The sequence below is a fragment of the Bufo gargarizans genome, chromosome 5 (assembly GCF_014858855.1).
Source record: "Bufo gargarizans isolate SCDJY-AF-19 chromosome 5, ASM1485885v1, whole genome shotgun sequence".
Lineage (NCBI taxonomy): Eukaryota > Metazoa > Chordata > Amphibia > Anura > Bufonidae > Bufo > Bufo gargarizans.
The window spans coordinates 489,583,753-489,609,321 of NC_058084.1; the positions used below are offsets into that span (position 1 = coordinate 489,583,753).

A 25,569-nucleotide genomic window follows, 5' to 3' on the forward strand; every position below is an offset into this window, starting at 1 on the left:
AGATTCTCCTGATTATGATAAACAGATTCTTTTTTGGACAAGACCTTCTAATTGAGAAAGCTGGTCGGACGACCAGCAAAAAGTCTTCAAGAAAAAATTACAATAAGTCCGGTTGCCCTGACCTATTAGTACTGATATACCAAGGCCTGGATGAATGAGAACCTCCATAGATCTAGGCACCCACAACACTTCTCCGAGCTTCACCTGGGTAGCAGATATTTGGATTTTTTTTATATTTAAAGGGATCATCCTCCCCCATGTGTAACCATCCAGTGCGGAAAGTACTATACCTACAAAGAGCATCTCCCTCTCTCTCTGGAGGAACCCAGGACAATTATCTATTACATTCGTCTCAATGGGCGCCATGTAATGCTTCATTTCTCCTGTGGTTGGCGCTGCAAGGGAATCAAAACCTTCTGCCAGGTCTGCTGAAGATCGACGCTGATCGCTGAGGGAGACCAAGTGATCAGCTTATTTTTTAGGGTCCTTCTATCAAAAAAGGACAATTCCTTTAAGATTTTATATGGTGGGCACCCCATCTATTTCTGAGGTCCTCATGATGTCCCCCTGTTCACCAGATGGGAATTCAGTATGTACATGGGAGGATGGACAGTGGAGTACACCTCCAGAGAAGACCACCTCCCTATGGGGTCAGGTTCTGCAGGGGCTGATTATCCCCATGTGCTCCAGGGATAGAAGGGGTTAAGTCCAACAGGAGTGATGGCTATTTTTGCCTTGCATACACTCGGCTCTAGTGTTTCCCACACAGAGTATTTTGGTAGTGTAAACTTTGCTTTTACTGCATTCTTCTGGACATGCGATCGCTTTGTGAACTGACTGCTAGAGTTTCCCAACAGTTTAAAGTGACACCATGTTGTCCGGTCATTGGCACGGTCGCCACAGCCCCTCGGGTTATCAAATGCCCCATGTTCACGTGTCAAAGCAATCAAATCAGTCTTCATCAGGACATCCTGTGACCAACAGTGCATGCGCTCTAATGGTGGTCGCCCAGACAGCAAGTGAAGTGGTCGCTAGACAACTCCCAGCTCTTACAAAGCTCAGGAGATACTACTAGACCAACCCTCATAAAATATCTAGAAGGTTCCCAAAAAGTGAGGAAAACTCTTGGAAGAGCTGTGAGGGTCTGGTCAGTGGTCTGTATTAGTTTAGGGTGTTTGGTCTGGGGTCTGCTCTACAGATTGTATTCGCTTAGGAAATCTCAGATCTTTATTTATTCAAGGTGTATGGGCTGGAGTCTCTTTATTTAAGGGGTCTATTTTTTAGGGTTTTTGATTTATCTAAAAGGGTCTAATCTGAGGTCTCAATATGTAGGTGGGGGGGTCTGTATTTGTCTGACCACTACGGGACTAAGGGGATCATGATCACTAGGACGGGCACATTATTACTTCTGGAGCGCAGTAGGGATATTATTACTTATGGGGGCACCGTTATCACTAAGTGCACTCTGGCTGGGACTGTGGGGGGCACCCTGGCACAGTATCAGTTTAGCACAATTATTTTTGTGGGACATTATGGTTATGACACGGTTAGTGTCAGGGACACTATTTGCTTGGCGCAATTTTTTAGCGCACTATGTGGCAATAATTATCAAAAGGGACACTATCTGTGTGGTCTGATCGGAAGCCTGCATTAGTTTATTGGATCTGGGGGCTCTATTTAAAGGGTCTAGGATTGTAATTTTTTAAAATAATATCTGGTCTGGGGTTTCCTTATTTAGGGCATTTGATTTAGAGTCTGCAATTATTCAGGGGGTCTGGCCTGGGGTCTCAATATGTAGAAGGTCTGATCTACAGCCGTTACTAGTATAGGGGATCTGGTCTGGGTCTCAATATATAGGAGGTCTGGTCTGCAGCCTGAATTAGTTTAGGGGATCTGATCTGGGGTCTCAATATGTAGAAGGTCTGAAAGCCTGTATTAGTTAATTGGATCTGGGGGCTCTATATTTAGGGCTCTGTATTTGTTTAGGAGGTCTGGTCTGCAGTCTGTATTAGTTTAGGGGACCTGGTCTGGGGTCTAACATATGGAAGGTCTGGTCTGCAGCCTGTATTAGTTTAGGTGATGTGGTCTGGGGTCTAACATGTAGAAGGTCTGGTCTGCAGCCTGTATTAGTTTAGGGGATGTGGTCTGGGGTCTCAGTATGTAGAAGGTCTGGTCTGCAGCCTGTATTAGTTTAGGGGATGTGGTCTGGGGTCTGACATGTAGGAGGTCTGGTCTGCAGCCTGTATTAGTTTAGGGGATGTGGTCTGGGGTCTAACATATGGAAGGTCTGGTCTGCAGCCTGTATTAGTTTAGGGGATCTAGTCTGGGGTCTCAGTATGTAGGAGGTCTGCAGCCTGCATTAGTTTAGGGGATGTGGTCTGGGTTCTAACATGTAGAAGGTCTGGTCTGCAACCTGTATTAGTTTAGGGGATGTGGTCTGGGGTCTCAGTATGTAGAAGGTCTGGTCTGCAGCCTGTATTAGTTTAGGGGATGTGGTCTGGGGTCTGACATGTAGGAGGTCTGGTCTGCAGCCTGTATTAGTTTAGGGGATGTGGTCTGGGGTCTAACATATGGAAGGTCTGGTCTGCAGCCTGTATTAGTTTAGGGGATCTAGTCTGGGGTCTCAGTATGTAGGAGGTCTGCAGCCTGCATTAGTTTAGGGGATGTGGTCTGGGTTCTAACATGTAGAAGGTCTGGTCTGCAACCTGTATTAGTTTAGGGGATGTGGTCTGGGGTTTCAGTATGTAGGAGGTCTGGTCTGCAGCTTGTATTAGTTTAGGGGATGTGGTCTGGGGTTTCAGTATGTAGGAGGTCTGGTCTGCAGCCTGTATTAGTTTAGGGGATGTGGTCTGGGGTCTCAGTATGTAGGAGATCTGGTCTGCAGCCTGTATTAGTTTAGGGGATCTGGTCTGGGGTCTCAGTATGTAGAAGGTCTGGTCTGCAGCCTGTATTAGTTTAGGGGATGTGGTCTGGGGTCTCAGTATGCAGGAGGTCTGGTCTGCAGCCTGTATTAGTTTAGGGGATGTGGTCTGGGGTCTCAGTATGTAGGAGATCTGGTCTGCAGCCTGTATTAGTTTAGGGGATCTGGTCTGGGGTCTCAGTATGTAGGAGGTCTGGTCTGCAGCCTGTATTAGTTTAGGGGATGTGGTCTGGGGTCTCAGTATGCAGGAGGTCTGGTCTGCAGCCTGTATTAGTTTAGGGGATCGGGTCTGGGGTCTCAGTATGTAGGAGATCTGGTCTGCAGCCTGTATTAGTTTAGGGGATCTGGTCTGGGGTCTCAGTATGTAGGAGGTCTGGTCTGCAGCCTGTATTAGTTTAGGGGATCGGGTCTGGGGTCTCAGTATGTAGGAGATCTGGTCTGCAGCCTGTATTAGTTTAGGGGATCTGGTCTGGGGTCTCAGTATGTAGGAGGTCTGGTCTGCAGCCTGTATTAGTTTAGGGGATGTGGTCTGGGGTCTCAGTATGCAGGAGGTCTGGTCTGCAGCCTGTATTAGTTTAGGGGATCTGGTCTGGGGTCTCAGTATGTAGGAGGTCTGGTCTGCAGCCTGTATTAGTTTAGGGGATGTGGTCTGGGGTCTCAGTATGCAGGAGGTCTGGTCTGCAGCCTGTATTAGTTTAGGGGATCGGGTCTGGGGTCTAACATGTAGAAGGTCTGGTCTGCAGCCTGTATTAGTTTAGGGGATGTGATCTGGGGTCTCAGTATGCAGGAGGTCTGGTCTGCAGCCTGTATTAGTTTAGGGGATGTGGTCTGGGGTCTCAGTATGCAGGAGGTCTGGTCTGCAGCCTGTATTAGTTTAGGGGATGTGGTCTGGGGTCTCAGTATGTAGGAGGTCTGGTCTGCAGCCTGTATTAGTTTAGGGGATCTGGTCTGGGGTCTCAGTATGTAGGAGGTCTGGTCTGCAGCCTGTATTAGTTTAGGGGATGTGGTCTGGGGTCTCAGTATGCAGGAGGTCTGGTCTGCAGCCTGTATTAGTTTAGGGGATCGGGTCTGGGGTCTAACATGTAGAAGGTCTGGTCTGCAGCCTGTATTAGTTTAGGGGATGTGATCTGGGGTCTCAGTATGCAGGAGGTCTGGTCTGCAGCCTGTATTAGTTTAGGGGATGTGGTCTGGGGTCTAACATGTAGGTCTGGTCTGCAGCCTGTATTAGTTTAGGGGGTTTGGTCTGGGATATCAATAAATAGGTCTGGTCTGCAGCCTGTATTAGTTTAGGGGATGTGGTCTGGGGTCTAGCATGTAGAAGGTCTGGTCTTCAGCCTGTATTAGTTTAGGGGGTTTGGTCTGGGGTCTCAATAAATAGGTCTGGTCTGCATTACCGGATTTGTAATTTTTTTTTAAACTAATATCTGGTCTGGGGTCTCTTTATTTAGGGGGGTCTGCATTACTTTACAGGTTCTGTATGAGTTTAGGGGACCTGGTCTTAGTTGTATATTTACTCAGGGGGTCTGGACTGTGGTCTCTATATTTAGGGCATCTATATTAGTTGAGAGGTTCCAGTCTGGAGCTTGTATTAGTTTAGGGGATCTGGTCTGGGGTCTGTATTTAGGAGCTCTGTTCTTTAGGTCTGTATGTGTTTGGGGATCCTGCATGTGTGCTTATTTATAGCGTCTGGTCTGGGGGGTCATTTTTTGTTTAGGGGGTCAAGTATGATCAGAAACAGGTACAGTATAGCTTCTGGTGACGTCTGGGCTCCACCTCTGTGAATGGATATCCTATATCTTTCTATGTGCTTTTTTCGTAGTCAGGACCTAAATAACGACTTTTTTAGATGCACAAAAGAACTAATTGACTAACATATTTAGCTCTGCTACATCGCAATGTTTTCGTATTTATGAGAAAAATGAAAATATTTTAAGAGCCATTTGATATCTTAATCCATCACAATCCGATCTTGGATAAACAAATGGTCACCGCATCAGCTCAACTGGCGCTCTTCCACATTTTTTATGTGAGCCATTAGCTAACAGATGCAGCAGAGCTGAGTTGGTCAGATGTAACATAATTGCATTTTGTGTAGTATTGTATGTGACGTCTCTGATAAAATAGCAGTGCCCAAACTCAGCTCTGCTACATCTATACATGCAGCCGGTTTGGTTCATTGTTCTCTGGATTGGTGGGGGTTCTCCTAAATCAGACCACCGCCAATCAGAGTATTATGGGATTTCCTAGTGATCTATTCTAACATTAGAAATTATCAGGAGATGCCAGGTTAGTAATGTAACTTAATGGCAATTGCATTAGAGAAGGAAGAAGTGATGCATTATAACTAAACTGAGACACTAAGATGTCTTCTTCTCCTTGTCCCCCGGAAGGTCCCTTTCTTGGAAGCTTTTCTAAGATGAAGTTATGGGCTATCTTGGCTGTCTGCATTTTGCTGTTGAGATCTGTGTCCAACACCCCGTTGCCTTCAAGCTGGTCAACTGGTAAGAAGAGATCTAGTCAAGAATCCCTGCTGGAAGACGAGGACTCGGCTTTGGGAATGTACGCAGCGAATTCTGAGCGTCCCACTGCCGTGCAGGGGCAACAAGGCATCCAACATAACTGTAAGTGTCAAACAGAGTATATACAGACTGTGCATGTATAGATCTGCCTGGTGCCTAGTCTTGGGGGGGGGGGGGTTGATTTAATGTAAATAAAGCTAATAAAGCTTAAAAGGGTTGTCCAGAATATCCATATCCTCAAAAAAGGGTCATCAGTATCTGATCCATGGGGACTGACTCCAGGGACCCTCGCGATCAGCTGTTGAAAAGGGCCTCGGGTGAGCTCTGCGGCCTCTTCCTCAGCCTGTGACGTCCAGTCCATCAGTCACATGGACTTTGTGCAGCTCAGTCCGATTAAAGTGAATGGGATACAGTTGAAAAACCAAGCACATCCACTATACAATGTATGGCGCTATGCTTAGTATACCATGAAGAGGCTGCAACACATTGTAACAAACTAGCACAGTTGTATCCAGTCTAGACAATGCTCTGTGAGCTAAACAGCCTGGACTCCGGACTGATACATTGTAACAAACTAGCACAGTTGTATCCAGTCTAGACAATGCTCTGTGAGCTAAACAGCCCGGACTCCAGACTGATACATTGTAACAAACTAGCACAGTTGTATCCAGTCTAGACAATGCTCTATGAGCTAAACAGCCCGGGCTCCAGACTGATACATTGTAACAAACTAGCACAGTTGTATCCAGTCTAGACAATGCTCTGTGAGCTAAACAGCCCGGACTCCAGACTGATACATTGTAACAAACTAGCACAGTTGTATCCAGTCTAGACAATGCTCTATGAGCTAAACAGCCCGGACTCCAGACTGATACATTGTAACAAACTAGCACAGTTGTATCCAGTCTAGACAATGCTCTATGAGCTAAACAGCCCGGACTCCAGACTGATACATTGTAACAAACTAGCACAGTTGTATCCAGTCTAGACAATACTCTGTGAGCTAAACAGCCCGGACTCCAGACTGATACATTGTAACAAACGAGCACAGTTGTATCCTGTATAGACAATGCTCTGTGAGCTAAACAGCCCGGACTCTAGACTGATACATTGAAACAAACTAGCACAGTTGTAGACAATGCTCTGTGAGCTAAACAGCCCGGACTCCACACTGATACATTGAAACAAACTAGCACAGTTGTAGACAATGCTCTGTGAGCTAAACAGTCTGGAGTCCAGACTGATACATTGTAACAAACTAGCAGAGTTGTATCCAGTCTAGAAAATGCTCTGCTAGCTCAACTCCATCAGCAGCACAAATCTCTCAGTTTGTTACAATGTATCAGTCTGGAGTCCGGGCTGTTTAGCTCACAGAGCATTGTCTAGACTGGATACAACTCTGCTAGTTTGTTACAATGTATCAGTCTGGAGTCCGGGCTGTTTAGCTCACAGAGCATTGTTTACACTGGATACAACTCTGCTAGTTTGTTACAATGTATCAGTCTGGAGTCCAGGCTGTTTAGCTCACAGAGCATTGTTTACACTGGATACAATTGTATCCAGTTCCCAGCTGGGAGCAGAACTAGCTATGGACATGATTATTTCCTCATTCACTGACAGCCAGCAGAGATCTTAGAAACAGTGAAGACTCAAGCCATAAAATGTATTAGTAAGTTGTAGAAAGGTCAGGAACCCTCCTTGTGAGAATGAGGCCTCAGTGTTTGGGGTAAGTGGATGTGAATGAGTGTGGACAGGGCCGAGGCATTGTCATTTAATACGGTGACAGGTGATAGCGGGGGTCGTGTCGGTTTCAGCAGATCTTTAGAGCTGGAGGAAGAGGAATCCTGTGTCTTTTTGCACTCGAAGAATCAGTGAATGAGCCGGAGAAAGAAGCCTTTATTAATCACTAAGAATGAGGCTTTGACCTCGGCACCTTTCATGTCATATTCCCTCCCTGCACATAAATGGGGAGGCTCCGCCGCTCTGGATTAGCCTCTGGCATGTTCACCAGCATTATGTACAGGGCCTTTGATGCCTGTGTGGACAGGGTGGTAATAAAGACATGTGTGGCGGCAAATCTGACACCAGGCTCTGCTCCTGACAGCAAGCAAAGAAATGATAGAAAGTAACAGTAATACAGAATCCATCCAATACAATAAAACCACTGTGCACCTGGATTCTAAATATTCTATAGATAGATAGATAATACAGTAGATATATATATATATATGAGATAGATATTTGATAGATAGATAGATAGATAGATGGATATGAGATAGATATGATAGAAAGATAGATACAGTAGATGATAGATGGATAGATAGATAGCCTGTGACGTCCAGTCCATCAGTCACATGGACTTTGTGCAGCTCAGTCCAATTCAAGTGAATGGGATACAGTTGAAAAACCAAGCACAGCCAATATACAATGTATGGCGCTATGCTTAGTATACCATGAAGAGGCTGCAACACATTGTAACAAACTAGCACAGTTGTATCCAGTCTAGACAATGCTCTGTGAGCTAAACAGCCTGGACTCCGGACTGATACATTGTAACAAACTAGCACAGTTGTATCCAGTCTAGACAATGCTCTGTGAGCTAAACAGCCCGGACTCCAGACTGATACATTGTAACAAACTAGCACAGTTGTATCCAGTCTAGACAATGCTATGTGAGCTTAAGAGCCTAGACCCCAGACTGATATATTGTAACAAACTAGCACAGTTGTATCTATTCTAGACAATGCTCTGTGAGCTAAACAGCCCGGACTCCAGACTGATACATTGAAACAAACTAGCACAGTTGTATCCAGTCTAGACAATGCTCTGTGAGCTAAACATCCCGGATCCCAGACTGATACATTCTAACAAACTAGCACAGTTGTATCTAGTCTAGACAATGCTCTGTGAGCTAAACAGTCCGGACTCCAGACTGATACATTGTAACAAACTAGCACAGTTGTATCCAGTCTAGACAATGCTCTGTGAGCTAAACAGCACGGACTCCAGACTGATACATTGTAACAAACTAGCTCAGTTGTATCCAGTCTAGACAATGCTCTATGAGCTAAACAGCCCGGGCTCCAGACTGATACATTGTAACAAACTAGCACAGTTGTATCTAGTCTAGACAATGCTCTGTGAGCTAAACAGCCCGGACTCCAGACTGATACATTGTAACAAACTAGCACAGTTGTATCTAGTCTAGACAATGCTCTGTGAGCTAAACAGCCCGGACTCCAGACTGATACATTGTAACAAACTAGCACAGTTGTATCTATTCTAGACAATGCTCTATGAGCTAAACAGCCCGGGCTCCAGACTGATACATTGTAACAAACTAGCACAGTTGTATCTAGTCTAGACAATGCTCTGTGAGCTAAACAGCCCGGACTCCAGACTGATACATTGTAACAAACTAGCACAGTTGTATCTAGTCTAGACAATGCTCTGTGAGCTAAACAGCCCGGACTCCAGACTGATACAGTGTAACAAACTAGCAGAGTTGTATCCAGTCTAGACAATGCTCTGTGAGCTAAACAGCCCGGACTCCAGACTGATACATTGTAACAAACTAGCAGAGTTGTATCCAGTCTAGACAATGCTCTGCGAGCTGAACAGCCCGGACTCCAGACTGATACATTGTAACAAACCAGCACAGTTGTATCCAGTCTAGACAATGCTCTGTGAGCTAAACAGCCCGGACTCTAGATAGATAGATAATTCCAAAAAATTAGGCAGCACTCCGACATCAAGTGAAAAAGGTATTGACCCAATTTATTCCTAGGCAATGTTTCAGCCTGGGAATAAATTGGGTCACCACCTTTTTTTACTTGATGTCGGAGTGCTGCCTAATTTTTTGGAATTGTTGAACAGTGGAAGATTTGCCTACTTTCCCTGAGAAATTGTCTAACTGTGCTGCTGCTCTAGCTGTTTTTTGTAGATAGATATTAGATAGATAATGAGATTTTGATAGAGTTTTCCTGTTGTTGATGGGATTTCTAGATCATAGTAACACAGTTTGTGAGGCTGAAAGAAGACCCCGCTCCATCCAGTTCAGCCTGTTCTCCTGCAGAGTTGATCCAGAGGAAGGCGTCATGGTTTACACCAGTATTCGTCTTTTTTCGGAGACACAGTAAATCGTTATTGACTGTTCTATCCCCCAAAAAGACTAACACTGATGGACTGCGGGTCGGGACTCCTCCATTGCTGGTACATGGGCGGAAATCTCAAATCTTCACATATGATTTAATGCAATTTCTGAAATGCAGCACCCTATGGGAGAAGACTGGATCCCAGGTGACAGGCCGCAGGCCGCGGTGACTCACCAGGAGGTCGTGTCTTATGTTACCGCTGGAGAACATAGTTTAGATGTAGTTGTAGCGAGTCAGATGAGAGTAAGGCCTCATGTACACGGCCTTTGTTTAGGTCCGCATCCGAGCCACTGTTTTGGCGGCTCGGTTGCGGACCCATTTACTTCAATGGGGCCGCAAAAGATGCGGACAGCACTCGGTGTGCTGTCTGCATCCGTTGCTCCGTTCTGCGGCCCCACGAAAAAAATATAAAATGTCCTATTCTTGTCCGCAAAACGGACAAGAATAGGCAGTTATATCAATGGCCGCCCGTTCCGCAAATTGCGGAAGGCACACAGGCGGCTTCCGTTTTTTGCGGATCCAACAGCACGGTCGTGTGCATGTAGCCTAATAGTCCCAGGATATTTAATACTGGACACGACGTTCCAGGGAATGGACGCAGTTTTGTGTCACTCTGAGGAGGTGTAGATTGTATAGATTACATAGGTCTCCCTGTTATCCGCAAATCACTCGGATGTAATAAGGAAACACAATATTCTGTGTGCCCAAACAATGCCTATGTATATGTGCCGCATATTATAGTGCCCAAACAATGCCTATGTATATGTGCTGTACAGTACAGTGCCCAAACAATGCCTATGTATATGTGCTGTACAGTACAGTGCCCAAACAATGCCTATGTATATGTGCTGTACAGTACAGTGCCCAAACAATGCCTATGTATATCTGCTGTATAGTATAGTGCCTAAACAATGCCTACGTATATGTGCCGCATATTATAGTGCCCAAACAGTGCCTACGTATATCTGCTGTATAGTAAAGTGCCTAAACAGTTCCTACGTATATGTGCCGCATATTATAGTGCCCAAACAGTGCCTACGTATATCTGCTGTATAGTAAAGTGCCTAAACAGTGCCTACGTATATGTGCCGCATATTATAGTGCCCAAACAGTGCCTACGTATATCTGCTGTATAGTATAGTGCCCAAACAGTGCCTATGTATATGTGCCGCATATTATAGTGCCCAAACAGTGCCTACGTATATCTGCTGTATAGTATAGTGCCTAAACAATGCCTACGTATATGTGCCGCATATTATAGTGCCCAAACAGTGCCTACGTATATGTGCTGTACAGTACAGTGCCCAAACAGTGCCTATGTATATGTGCCGCATATTATAGTGCCCAAACAGTGCCTACGTATATCTGCTGTATAGTATAGTGCCTAAACAATGCCTACGTATATGTGCCGCATATTATAGTGCCCAAACAGTGCCTACGTATATGTGCTGTACAGTACAGTGCCCAAACAGTGCCTATGTATATGTGCCGCATATTATAGTGCCTAAACAGTGCCTACGTATATGTGCTGTATAGTATAGTGCCCAAACAGTGCCTACGTATATCTGCTGTATAGTATAGTGCCTAAACAATGCCTACGTATATCTGCTGTATAGTATAGTGCCTAAACAGTGCCTACGTATCTGTGCCGTATAGTACAGTGCCCAAACAGTGCCTACGTATATGTGCCGTTTAGTGCCCAAATAGTGCCATACATCGACAAAATCCCAATATCAAGTGTTACCATAATTAGCAAAATAATACACTGACAGTAAATGCTGTTATACATTGCTCAAATAATACCGCCATATAGTGCTAAATAACATGTCTAAATAATGCTGATATCCAATGTTCAGATTGGAGGCTTTAGGTCAGCCATTGTGCCCTGGTCACACACCCCATAGGCCTTCTGTGCCCCGGGATCGCCATATTGTCTCACCTCAGTAGTCATTAGTAAAGAGCGAGGCTACGGCTCCCGTGTAATACGGCGGCGCTCAGTAGTCGTGGTGCTTCAGTTTCAAGAAAGAAAGCGCTGACCGCGCTGGGTAACTTCTGATGGCCTTATGGTTGCATGTCATGACTTTCATTGGAGAATATTGAAGTTGTGAAGCGGTAATCTTAGGTTTTACAGCAATTTTTTCGATCCCGGTGCAAATATCGAATGGACCCATAGACCCCATTGGGGCGGACAGACGTCCTTTCTGCATCCGCCAGGCAAGCATTGCTCTGTATACAGCTGTCATTACTGGCATGCTTTCTTTTTTATTTAATTGATGTAATGAATGGATGTCTATGTAAATGTCCTCCACAGATCAGGTCCACATACGTGGCAGTGCTATGTGCACGTACCCTGCAAAGCAGCACACAGAGTCAATAGTGGTCCATATTATAGACCCGTAGGCACTGTTTGTGGTCATCGAGCCAGATTAATTTACCTACAAAGGACCCTGACATTCCTGGCTCATGTACATTATAATCCTAGGGCTTTAAATAACCAACACATCTGAGCTGTGGAGGCATCTATATGGATGTCAGCAGGTGCAAACTCCCCCTCCCCCAGACCACAACAATGCGCGCAGCGGCTCCTGTACATATAGAGATGTAGATTTACTCCGCCACGGTCTGTTTAGCTAAATGAATCAGGCAGCAATCATTAGTCAAATGGTAGAATTTGAATTCAACAAACTCAGAAATGAAATTGTCCATGGCTGAGTAAAAGATGTGGCACAATCATGTGGTGCTGGCAATAGGGCGGCATTTAACAAGCATCAGTATGACCCTAAAGTAATAGGGAAATGGTTGGGCACAGCTGGGTGGACCCATATTCTGATAATTAGATAATAATGCTGCCCCCTACGTATAAAAATAAAACTGCTAAAAACTGCTATGTACAAGAATTTAACTACTATAATATTGCCCCCCATGTACAAGAATATAACTACTATAATACTGCCCCCTATGTACAAGAATATAACTACAATAATACTGATCCTATGTACAAGAATATAACTACTATAATACTGCCCCCCATGTACAAGAATATAACTACTATAATACTGCTCCTATGTACAAGAATATAACTACAATAATACTGATCCTATGTACAAGAATATAACTACTATAATACTGCCTCCTATGTACAAGAATATAACTACTATAACACTGCCTTCTATGTACAAGAATATAACTACTATAATACTGCTCCTATGTACAAGAATATAACTACTATAATACTGCCCCCTATGTACAAGAATATAACTACAATATTACTGATCCTATGTACAAGAATATAACTACTATAATACTGCCCCCTATGTACAAGAATATAACTACTATAATACTGCCTCCTATGTACAAGAATATAACTACGATAATACTGCCTCCTATGTACACGAATATAACTACTATAATACTGCCCCTATGTACAAGAATATAACTACTATAATACTGCCCCCTATGTACAAGAATATAACTACTATAATACTGCCTCCTATGTACAAGAATATAACTACTATAATACTGCCTCCTATGTACACGAATATAACTACTATAATACTGCCTCCTATGTACACGAATATAACTACTATAATACTGCCTCCTATGTACAAGAATATAACTACTATAATACTGCCTTCTATGTACAAGAATATAACTACTATAATACTGCTCCTATGTACAAGAATATAACTACTATAATACTGCCCCCTATGTACAAGAATATAACTACAATATTACTGATCCTATGTACAAGAATATAACTACTATAATACTGCCCCCTATGTACAAGAATATAACTACTATAATACTGCCTCCTATGTACAAGAATATAACTGCGATAATACTGCCTCCTATGTACACGAATATAACTACTATAATACTGCCCCTATGTACAAGAATATAACTACTATAATACTGCCCCCTATGTACAAGAATATAACTACTATAATACTGCCTCCTATGTACAAGAATATAACTACTATAATACTGCCTCCTATGTACACGAATATAACTACTATAATACTGCCCTATGTACAAGAATATAACTACTATAATACTGCCTCCTATGTACAAGAATATAACTACTATAATACTGCCTTCTATGTACAAGAATATAACTACTATAATACTGCTCCTATGTACAAGAATATAACTACTATATTCTTGTACATAGGGGAGCGGTATTATAGTAATTATATTCTTGTACATAGGAGCAGTATTATAGTAGTTATATTCTTGTACACAGGGGCAGTATTTTATTAGTTATATTCTTGTACATAGGAGACAGTATTATAGTAGTTATATTCTTGTACATAGCAGTTTTTAGCAGTTATATTTTTATACGTAGGGGCAGAATTATTATCTAATTATCTATAAATACTACTATGTGATTTTACTTTGCTTCTACTGTTCCTATCCTTGGGGGACAGTTCCTAGTTATCAGTGGCTCTGGACAATTGCCATGTTTTCCACCTCCTAAGACCAACCCTGGTAGAAATAAGATGTCCACAGTCCACTAGCGAGCTGTAGTTGGGGTTCGGGTGTGTAGTTGTCCAGCAACTTCAACTATATTTTAAAATACATGGGTAATAAGAAAGATGGAGACACAGAATATTGAGAACTGGGGAGAGGATCCCAACTTTGGATGAAGGTTAGAAAAGGAACGTATAAGACGATGGGCCAGGTGAACGCAAGAAGGGAAGAAAGTAAGTGGTCTATCATCCGTAGGGCGTGACTGATAGAATCCCTGACCCTTGGGTTTCAAGGACAGTCTTGCCCTCAATAAACCGTTATCTTGTTCGGAGAGTGGACAGGAGGTGTTTCCATTGGGTGATATGCCATCGTCCCAAGGCGTGAGAGAAGAATAGTCAAGAATCCTTATAGTAAAGGTTCTCAAGCCACCAGTCATGGGACAAGCGTCACATTTGCATTTTCTGAAATCGATTAACCTGTCTTTGTGTTACATAGGACCATGTTGACCTACTTGAGGTTAACCCATAATATTCTGTGGGCTGGTCTTAAGTGATGTCAGAGAAAATGGGGACCAATTGGGCCATCTGAGACTTGCGTTATGAACAGCTAGAGTTTGTGGACCTCATGATGAAGTAGGAAATGATTGCTGTGTGACTATGAGTTTAGTGGTGTGGCACATTTTTATACCCTTCCGCTGGTCTTTGAGTTTAGGTGACATTTTATAAGGCTGCATAATATACGGTTTCTGTCTTCCTCTCCAGCAGCTCATCTGAAGTTACACTTGGTCTGTCACAGACAGATTTACAATGTCACGCATGTATCACTCCTTCAAGACTGATATGTGATCAAATTATTGCTACTCGTCTACTGTCTGGATTAGGCTCCTTCTCTCTTTCACTATTAGTCAAGAGAAACTATCTCAAAGGGTGAGGGACTCAATGTATGTCACCACCTGAGCCACTGGTACTTGGTATGATAGCTGCCGTAGTCTTTCAGCTCTCATTCCACTAATATTCTTCAATTTCCAGTTTGGCTTCTTGGGTGGACTGCGTCAAGGACACCTCAAGAAATGCACCACGCATTCAGAACATGTCATTGGGACATAATGGTCTTGTTAGGTAAAGTGGAGTCAATGTATTGAGTCTCTACTGTTTTTTTAGAACATATGGCCTTCTTAACTCTACTGAGTGCCATGCTTTTTAACTTTCTTGGCTTTCGAAGCTTCCTTTGGGAGAGATGTTTTTGAATCATTAAAGTCTATGGCCTGAAAACTTCTGAAGGAACCCAAGAGAGGTCAAAGAAGAGTGTGTCATTCTGTCCCCAAGCAGAAAGGCAGTGACTCTTATCATCCAAAATCGGAAGGACAATAACTCTTTCCACCATGCATGGACGTGTAGGTAGAAGGCAATCCATGAACATGGACATAGAAGCAGAAGGACAATGGCCCTTTCTTCCAAACATAGCAAACTAGAAAAGTATCCAAGTTCCAGCCATTGGTGGTGGTGGTCTTCGTACTTGGGCCCCACCAATAGTATCTTGCTGGACTTTGGTGGAGGAGAGTACTGGTTCTCTCTGAAGGGATATAGAAGTGTATGAAGACCTATTTCCAGGCAATGTTTCATGGGATGAAAATAAGCAAATTAGCTCTCCTCCAGAGAGAAGAAAACTACATATGGGTGGCTCCTCCTTTCGGAAGAGCATCTTGTTTGGTTGGTATGTGATAGTTTTCTTCATTCTGGAGAAGAGCTAATTTGCATATAGAACAGTAATAGCACTGGCTACCTCCATGTATGAAACATGAGCCACAGGACAGAAGTGCCACGATTTCCTCTATATGAGGATATTAGCAGGTCCTTAGCACTACAGTCTGGCACAGCACCTAAACTTTTTGGAATCTGTGTAACATACCTCACTTAGCAACACTCGGTATGGACTCGCAGCACAGGAGCCGGCATTGTGCACTGGTGATACGTGATATCCTGGCATTCAGAGTTATTCTGGGCTTTAGGCCTTCATTTACATATCTATGTGTGCTTCTCTGACAGGTGCTACTGTATGACCGGCAGGTTTTGTTCTTCAACATTTCCACTATTATCCACCAAACGTCCGTATAATACCTGCCAACAAGCTCTCCGTCTATGTCACAGTTCTTAGAAGGATGATCAATATTGTCAAAATAGTCAGTAGATGGACAACCCACCTTCTGTGTGTGTTATCTTCATGAAGTTTTTGCTGTTTTTAATTATTTTTCAGTAATTTTTTTCTTTCTGTAGTGTAGAAAAATTCGAGACTAGTTGGTGACTAGCTCAGGATCCACAGTGGTAAGGAGATCTGGTATAGCCACTGTTCTTGCTATGCTTGGTAACGGCCTGAATATATTCAGATACCTTCTACCAAACATAGAATTATTCATTAAAGGGCATGTTTTGTGTATGCAATTGTAGTTTTATTGATCATCTTGGAGACATGTCCTTCCTTCCTTCCTTCCTTCCTGTATTGTCTGCACATGGGCGGCCATTTTGGAGACACACACTTCCTTCCTGTATTGTCTGTATAGGGGCATCAATTTTGGAGACACACACTTCCTTCCAGTTTTTTCTGTATAGGGGAGGCCATATTGGGGACACCCACTTCCTTCATGTATTGCTTGTATAGGGGTAGCCATATTGGACACACACACTTTCTTCCTGTATTGTTGGTATAGGGGCGGCCATATTGGAGACACACACTTCCTTCTTGTATTGTCTATATACCGGCAGCCATATTGGAGACACACACTTCCTTCCTGTATTGTCTCTATAGGGGCGGCCATATTGGAGACACACACTTCCTTCCTGTATTGTCTGTATAGGGGCGGCCATATTGGAGACACGCACTTCGTTCTTGTATTGTCTATATACGGGCAGCCATATTGGAGACACACACTTCCTTCCTGTATTGTCGGTATAGGGGCGGCCAAATTGGAGACACGCACTTCCTTCTTGTATTGTCTATATACGGGCAGCCATATTGGAGACACACACTTCCTTCCTGTATTGTCGGTATAGGGGCGGCCATATTGGAGACACGCACTTCCTTCTTGTATTGTCTATATACGGGCAGCCATATTGGAGACACACACTTCCTTCCTGTATTGTCTGTATAGGGGCGGCCATATTGGAGACACACACTTCCGGTACAGTCTGTTTATAAAGACATGGCATTAAATTGTGTGTACTTTTTGACAGCTGCAATGGATGACAGATAATGGTTAAAGAAATCTGAATAGATCAGAACCTTATCTGTTAATATCATGTGTCTCTATATCTTATCTAGGCCTCTATGGCTATCACAATCTCACCTGCCCTCTAATGATAATGAGACGACTCTGCTCATACTGTCCCAGTCTATACAGCAAAGCTGCAGACGACAGGACATTTCAGCCTATTGTGACTTCTTTAGTGGCCAGTTTGAAAATTATTGCACGATTTTCTTGATATTAGTCACATAAAAAAAATATATATTTTGTTTATTTTATAATAAAAACCTGTCATTTTTTGACAATACATTCCCTACGTATTAATGTTAATGCTGCGGCAGAGCACAATGCATCCTGGGTAGGCTTTACACACTGTATATAAGAAGCCGGATCAGGAGAAGCCAAAGTCGAGCAGAATTTGCATAATCAAATAGAATATTCATTGGAACAAGAACAGGTAATCAAGCAAACAAGACACATGAATGCCAAGGGAATGAGCGAATAACTTGATCCGCATTTGTATGCAGCTTATACACAGGAAAGCTTGTGAAGACACCTGAGACGACTATTATTTGAACGATCAGCGAGCGGTCTTTTGACTTGCAAACTTAACATCTGGTGATTATGCCCGTCTCCTTCAGTGACTGCGATTTTAAAGGAGTTTTACAGGAATTGAAAAAAAAACATGGCTGCTTTCTCCTGGAAACAGCGCCACACCTGTCCACAGGATATGCCTGGTATTGCAGCTCATTTCCGCCACTTCAATGGAGCTAAAGTGCAATACCATATACATCCTGTAGACTGGTGTGGTGCCGTTTTGGTGCGTAAGCAGCCACGTTTCTCCAGTCCTGCAAATTGAAACCCAAAGTGTGATAAAATATACTTAGTTCCTTGACGGGATTACTAGGAACGGGGGTGTAAACCACGGTCCACGCTCTACAGATATTTACTGTGCTGAATTTTGCATATGGGACATTGGGCTTAGTATGCAGTGCACCTGCTCTGTCATGTCTGTGACTTAAAGCCATAGTGGAACTGCACTTCTAAGTGTAATCTCTGAAGGTTTGCAAAGTCAAAGTGACCTAAATACCAGGATAGGCAAAGTATTAACCAGAATAAAGGCGGTATTGGTCAGTGTTGTACATTAGGGGTTCTCCGGGACATAGATATTGATGACCTTATCCTCCAATAGGTCATTAATATCAGATAAGCAGGGGTCTGAACCGGGCACCCCCACCGATCAGCTGAGTCTGGCCAATGACGGAAGCAGAAGCCTCCATCCACTGTGTAGTTTCCTTCTGTTTTTAATGCTGATCCCACAAATAAGACATATGCTTTAATGATCAATTGGGACGACCCAGCTGTTCTTTATACTGCTCCTCCTTTTGGGCGATTTGATATTTTTTATTATTATTATTTTTAATAATATTATTAATGTATTATTTTTTAGATATATTTTTTAACTTTCCCTATAAAAGGCCTTATTGTATTTATTGTCTACAAAATCATACTAGACCCATTACCACAAGGGTCCGGCGGGTGGAAGTTACTAGTTTGTTGTTATATTTTATGAGGTTTTTGATGTTTTTATTATAGGTTGTAATAAATCTTTTGTACTTAGCTGAATAAGTGATATTATCAAATTCCTCCTCCACATAGCAAGGGGTATATCAAGACCACGTGGAGTCCCAATCCACCGGCTATACAACCTCATCACAATATTACATTACCTATATAGCTATAGCTATATCGTTTATATTTGATTCACAAATTAGATAGGTCCTTCTTCTTCTGATTCTGTCCATTGCCAGCTGCCTGAAACAGCTGATCGGTAAGGGGTGCGTAATGTTGGACCGTCACCCCACCGATATGATATTGATGACCTTTAAAGGGTTTTTTCTGATAAAGACTATTTCTTCCCCAGGTCTTATTGAGGCATATGGAGGACATAGATGGGTGTCCCCACTCGGTGCTCTCCTTCTTGGAGCCAGAACATAGGGCCTCCCTTTAAGAGTGTCTGCTGCTCCAGCAGACGCAGCCGACCATGCATTGTATGGATGACCATTCACATGACCTGCATTCAGACTACTCTAATCCTACAATATCTGCTGTGTGGACCAGATCTCAGGCTTTTCATGTAAGCCTATGAGATTCACATTGAAGCTCTCATGCATGGAAAGACTGACTTTCGGTCCACACAGCACTGTAGGATTCAGGTAGTAGTTATAGGTCTCCCAGTATAACGGTGGACCGGAGAAGATAGCTCGGTCATAAAGTGTCCAGGAAGAGTGTAAAAAAAAAAAAGAGGCAAAAAATAAAATAAATATTTCATAGAGTGCTTCATGAAGTAGCAAATGTATTGAGCATGTACACACGATAAAAATCTAAAAGAAACGTAACCCTCAATTATTTCATTGCTTGGTTGTGTCTAAAAAGTTTTCTATGAAAGAATTTGTTGTTAGTACATAGTTCTGTTATTTACTGATGGAATGCATTGATATAATGAGATACTTGTGTCATTTATATTGGAGCTGTGTATGCAAACATATGGTGGACATGTGGTCTTCATTATATATTTCAGGGTAAGCACAGACCTTTTTGATAATCCAGCCAGTCTTGTGTATATATACTGCATTATACAGCATAGACTTGTATTCTCAGTGACTGGATCTCACTTAAGTTTTCTCTTAATTTCTAAGACCTATTAGTTGCATACGGCCACTGTAACATTTTTGAGCTCCTCCTTATACTTTGCACTGTTTGGTCTCTGGTGACCATGCCCATTTCATAGCATGCTTTTAATTACAATTATATTACATGCTGACCTATTGGGAAGGGGGAAAAAACATATTTCTTTAAAATAAAACAAGATTTACCCTTAAAATGTAAAATTTCACAGCATGAAGATCGGGCTACATTACCCACAAGGTTACTAGGCCTTATCTAGAAGTAAACTCTAGAAGTAAACTTAGTGTGTATGCAGAGATCATACTGAATAAAAACTATACAGCAAAAAGTAAAATAAAGTAGGCATCTGTTGAGATACAAATCAGGAACCGCGATGGGTCCTACAGTAACCCCAGGACAGCTCACAACCCAATTCTTAGAATTAATTTGACATTCAAACACTGTTGCTATATAAATCTGGTGACTAGGGTGGTAGAGTGTATTTATATTTTCTCTGTATGACACATTTCATGCGTTTTAAACACTGTTACACATTCAGTATTATAGTGAGAAATTGCTTGCTAAAACTTAAAAGAAGTTCTGTGAAAAATAATATAAAATAAAGGAAACATTCATATGTATTTGACTTTCTTAATAGACATTCAGGTTTGAAATGTTCCATACTCAGTGGTGAATGGAACTCATATAGTTGCTTTTGGCCCATTACTGTATGAAATGGAGGACCTATTTCCATATACCCTATTAATAGGACCACCCTTCGGAGCTGCTGTTTAATATTCCCACTCTGGCAGACTCAGCTCATTCATGGATTACCTGCTCAGCCATTCGGTTAAATGGTTGCCATGTAATACTGTATTTCCCCTATAGTGGGCATTGTTTCTGAAGGAAGACTTGCATGGATCAGCTGATTGCTGGGCCAGTCTATGGACATCCCATTCTGGCAGAACCAGCTCATTTATGCATTACATGTTCAGCCATTCTGGTAAATAGTTGCCATCAGTGGCGTAGCTAGAAATGACTGGGCTCCACAGCAAATTTTTGAATGGGGCCTCCTCTCTCAGTCATTTTTTCGCAACCCCTTCCTTTCATGCCGCCCCCATTCCTGTGGCTAGTAAAGATCCCTCTCTCAGGCCAGGCCTGGCAGCTGTTCCATCCGTTTCCTACACTGTCTATACTGTCACTGTATATCATTTCATTGTGTAATACTGTTGAGGGGACCCTGACAATTTTTTTAGTCCTCCTCCTTCTGGATGGGCCCTTTTTGGGTCAGGGCCCCAAAGCAGCTGCTTCCTCTGCTTCCCCTATAGCTATGCCCCTGGTTGCCATGCAATACTACATTTCTTCTGGCTGGCCATTGTTTCTGAAACAAGATCTAAAACAGTTCACTGGATCTTCTCCAAACTACAAAGGGGTTGTCCTGATGGAAATGAATAAATATTTGCCTATTTTTACATGTTTTTGTTGTAGAATATCACTATGCATGCTTATAATAATATTTCACGGCAGACACATGGACAAGATTTTTGCCAACACGATGAGTCTTTGATTATGGAATGTGGGATATGAATTTACTCTAGAGTCATGAAGAAGAAAGAATTAGTAGAATTTCTCATTGACACATCTTAAAGACTTGCACATCTTGTGGCATGATTTTTAATATTTTCTTTTCTTTCCTTAAAAAATGTAGTTGCAGCTGAAGTGCCCGATGACTACCCAGATCAGTTCGATGATGTGTTAGAGTTTATTCAAGACACCATAAAAAGACTTCGGAGGTCATCCAACAGGCAATCCCTCTCCAGACGAGACAGAGGAAGAGCTGCTACAATAGACTCCAGTAGAAAGTCAGATTCCAGTAAAAAGACGAGCAAGGAGACTAAAAAAAGGAGAAACAAGGGATGCGTTCTTAGGGAGATACACTTGAATGTGACTGATTTGGGTTTGGGCTATGAAGCCAAAGAAGAACTTAAGTTCCGGTACTGCAGTGGGTCCTGCAATAACCCAGAGACAACTTATGACCAAATTCTAAAAAACTTGACCATCAAGAAAAAGTTGGTTAACGACAAGGTGAAGCAAGCATGCTGCAGGCCCATTGCCTTTGATGATGACGTTTCATTTCTGGACGACAATCTAGTTTACCACACCTTGAGGCAACATTCCGCTAAGAAATGTGGATGCGTATGATTTCATTTTTTTGGATAGCCGTGCGGCAGTGCGTATTGCATTCCTGAAATAAGGCAAAGGAAGGGATCAAGTTTCCGCCACGTAGAGGTCTCCCGGAAGTCAGAGATGGAGAAGAGGACCAAGGATGGTTGGGCATGGAGCTATCATGAAAATCTGTTGTGGCATTAATCCAGTGAGTGCCAGGATATAATAAAAAATAAAAAAATCCTCCACAGGAGAGATGCAGACACTGCTCTAAGACGGGGGATGGATTTTGACAGATTTTTCTATATGTGACTCACCAGCAGTGTTGACTGGAAAGGTCGATATCCAGCTTTTAAGCACCGGCATTTATACATCATGCATGTCAGGTTTTTCCTGTATATCTTTTTGTTACATCAAAAAAACAAGTGTATTACATAATCCGTTAGTTCTGTGTTTTGGGGTTTAATTAAAATTTTTGCTACTCCAGTTCATATTACTTTACTGTACCAAATACTGTCAGTCATTCTCAGTACAATCTACAGGTAATTATCAATGATGTCACTTCCATTTCAAATTTTTTTTTATTATTATTTTTTATTTTCTTCTTTCTTTTTTACCCCATAATTTTTAAAAAATAGAAACGTTTTCTGCCCATGAGTAGGGCAATGTACTTATTCTATCAGTTCAGGGAAGCCTTTCCTAAAGAACTGGATCCATCATTGGCGCTGAATATACGGCTCATGGAGCCATAGCCAAATGTGCATGGAGCCTGATATGGAAAGCCTTGGCCATTGTACCTTGCACATACGGGTCCCTGAGTAGCAGTTACAGGGTATGCCAGAACCAAAGATGCCTTCAGATTTTCCCAGTCAAGTCCTCAGGGAAACCCACCATATGGCTAAACCTGCTGAGGACATCTACTTAAAGGGCACCTGTCAGCAGGATCAATCCTATTAAAGCAGGCACACTACCTGGTACGATTGATCCTGCTGATTAAAATGATACCTGTCTTGTGAAAATCGGTTGCGGCATTCCCCCCAAAAAAAGACTTCTATTCTTTATGGAAATAAGGGCTTCAGTGAACGGATGGGTGTGGCCATCACTGGAAAGCTAAAGAGCTAAGCCCCGCCCCTTGGTGCATGAAGAATAAAAGTCATCTTTTTTCTCTGGAATGCTACAACCGATTTTCACGAGATAGGTATCATTTTAATCAGCAGGATCAATTTCAGCAGGCAGTTTGATGGGTTTAATGGGGTCAACCCTGCTGATGGCTGCTCTTTAAATCAAGTATGGCTCAATGTGAAGGCCTTTATTGGTAGATACATTCTAAACCACAGAAAATGATCACACCGATTTATACACAGGATGAATTTAGAGGTTCATGTTTTTTTTGTTTTGTTATTTTTCGACAGTACGTTGGTAATTGGTCCAAGAGGCCGAGCAGACTACTTGATGCCATGCATCCACTCAGATACATGAAAAATATAGAATATATTTATTGATTATTAAGTTATTGCTATTTATTACAGTCCAGTTATGAATGTTTCTTTTTTTTCCTATTTATTGCAATTTCTTCTTTGATGGTGCCAAAGCGAAGCATGCTCTCAAGACTACGATGAGACGGATGCAAGCAACTGTATGTTGGTAGCTGTAGAATCACAGACTTTACCCTTTTTTGCTTATGTTTTTGGAAGGCTTAAAGAGGTTGTCCTGGATATGGGAAACTTGGCTGCTTTCTTCCAAAAAAAATAAACAGACCAACAGCAACACACTGGTCCACAGGTTGCGTGTGGTACTGCAGCTCGGCCACCACAGTGCAAACAACCTGTGGTCAGAGGTGGCGCTGTTTTCGGAAGGACACAGCCATGGTTTTTTTTCTAATCCAGGACCACCAGTTGGAGGAGAATCGAAGTGCTCATGTGGACTTGTCCAGATACTGCAAACCCATGGATCATAATATAGTGAGAGAATTTTTTTAAATACTATAAAAATTGAGAATTAATGGTCAGGACAGCAGAACCTTCGCATGACTATATTTAAAGGGGGTGTCCACTTTTTGCTTGAAGAGGTCCCCAGAAAACACCTGATTACATGGTACACTGCTGTGAGGATCTACAGAAATTACCTGTAATTTGTAAAGAAATCTGTCTGCGAGTGTTTAGTTCCCTGCAGCACCCCCACAGGGTAAATAAAGTATTGCACGGCGCCACATTAAAATGAATGGGTAGTCCATGTAAAGCATGAATGCGCTGAGTCCTCCTCAGCAAGAGACGCTCTTTGTAGCTGCTCTTTTCTTTTGGCTAATAGAAGAATATGATGAATGGCGGACCCCCATACATTACCTCCATATGGTGCGCAAAAATGGGGTTTAAAAAGCAGAAACCCCCTAAAATGGGGAAAATAAAAATTTCCCAGTGGTTTAATGTTAGTTCAAGAGTCCAGTGGAGAGGCTGCACATGAACAGTTACTATGAAGGGGTTGGGTATGATTCTGGCGCTGGATCTTAGACCTGTGAAGAAGGATGAATGGAAACATTTGAGCCAAGCAGTTAAAAGTTTTTTTGTCCACATTTGCAATATTTTTTTGTTCAAATGCATCTAAAATAAAAAAATAACAAGCAGCTTTGCAAACGGACTTGATGAGAAATATCCTCCAGTTTTGTGTTTGCAACTCCTATGAGTCTCCATGGTTACAGACTACAAACAAGCTTTCTGTAGTCTGCTCCTGCAATCCATCTGTCCTCCACTTATTGGTAGCCCATTCTCATCTAAAATTCAAATATGTGATTTAATGTTTCTTGGCACCCTCTGCTGGTTCAGTGTCTGTTCACAGTAGGCTTTCCTGATTTTTATACTGGGAGGTGAAAGCCTTAAACGCTTGTATCCACAAATCTGCTGGTTGCTGTTGGAAACAGTCAACAGGTTGTCGACAAACCCCTAACCCATCAGTTTCTGTATTACAGCGCCCTCTGCTGCACTGCACTCTGTACGGTTACTATTTCCCATATTACTGTGCAGAGGCTGGTATATAGATACTGGGCAGACCTTGAACCAGCAGGGGATGCTGGGAGATTTCAGCTCTGAAGTCTTTAGTATTGTGAATATTCTGCATTAGCTGCTTGCTGTAAGAAAGTTTCTAAGTCCTTCTGTGGATCACATATTTTTGCCCATTTTAAACTTTTTGGGGCTTTTTTTTTCAGGGTTTTAATTCTTTTTTGATCACTTCATGTTCCGAGAAAAAGGGGTAAAGTCTGTGATGGTCGTATATATCCTTCCCCAACAGTATGAAGCTATAACTATGTGCTTATCTGAAAGTTTAGACTTCACCTATGAGTTATGTCTCGTTCATTTGTGTTACTCAACCAAAGTTCTCTACAAACTTTATTTTTGTACAATATTCATTTTTTAACTTTTTACAAAATAAAACTCATTTCTA

General features: G+C 42.3%; 1 protein-coding gene across 1 annotated transcript in view; it reads left to right on the forward strand.

Moving 5' to 3' along the window:
* The window catches only part of GDNF (glial cell derived neurotrophic factor), a 35,793-nt gene extending 10,395 nt beyond the window's left edge, over positions 1-25,398 (forward strand). Inside the window, exons 2-3 of the mRNA XM_044294651.1 lie at positions 5,311-5,541; positions 21,677-25,398. Of these exons, the coding sequence (XP_044150586.1) occupies positions 5,337-5,541; positions 21,677-22,170 (699 nt within the window). The 5' untranslated portion in view covers positions 5,311-5,336 and the 3' untranslated portion in view covers positions 22,171-25,398. The remainder of the gene's footprint in view (positions 1-5,310; positions 5,542-21,676) is intronic.
* Positions 25,399-25,569: the final 171 nt, after the last annotated feature.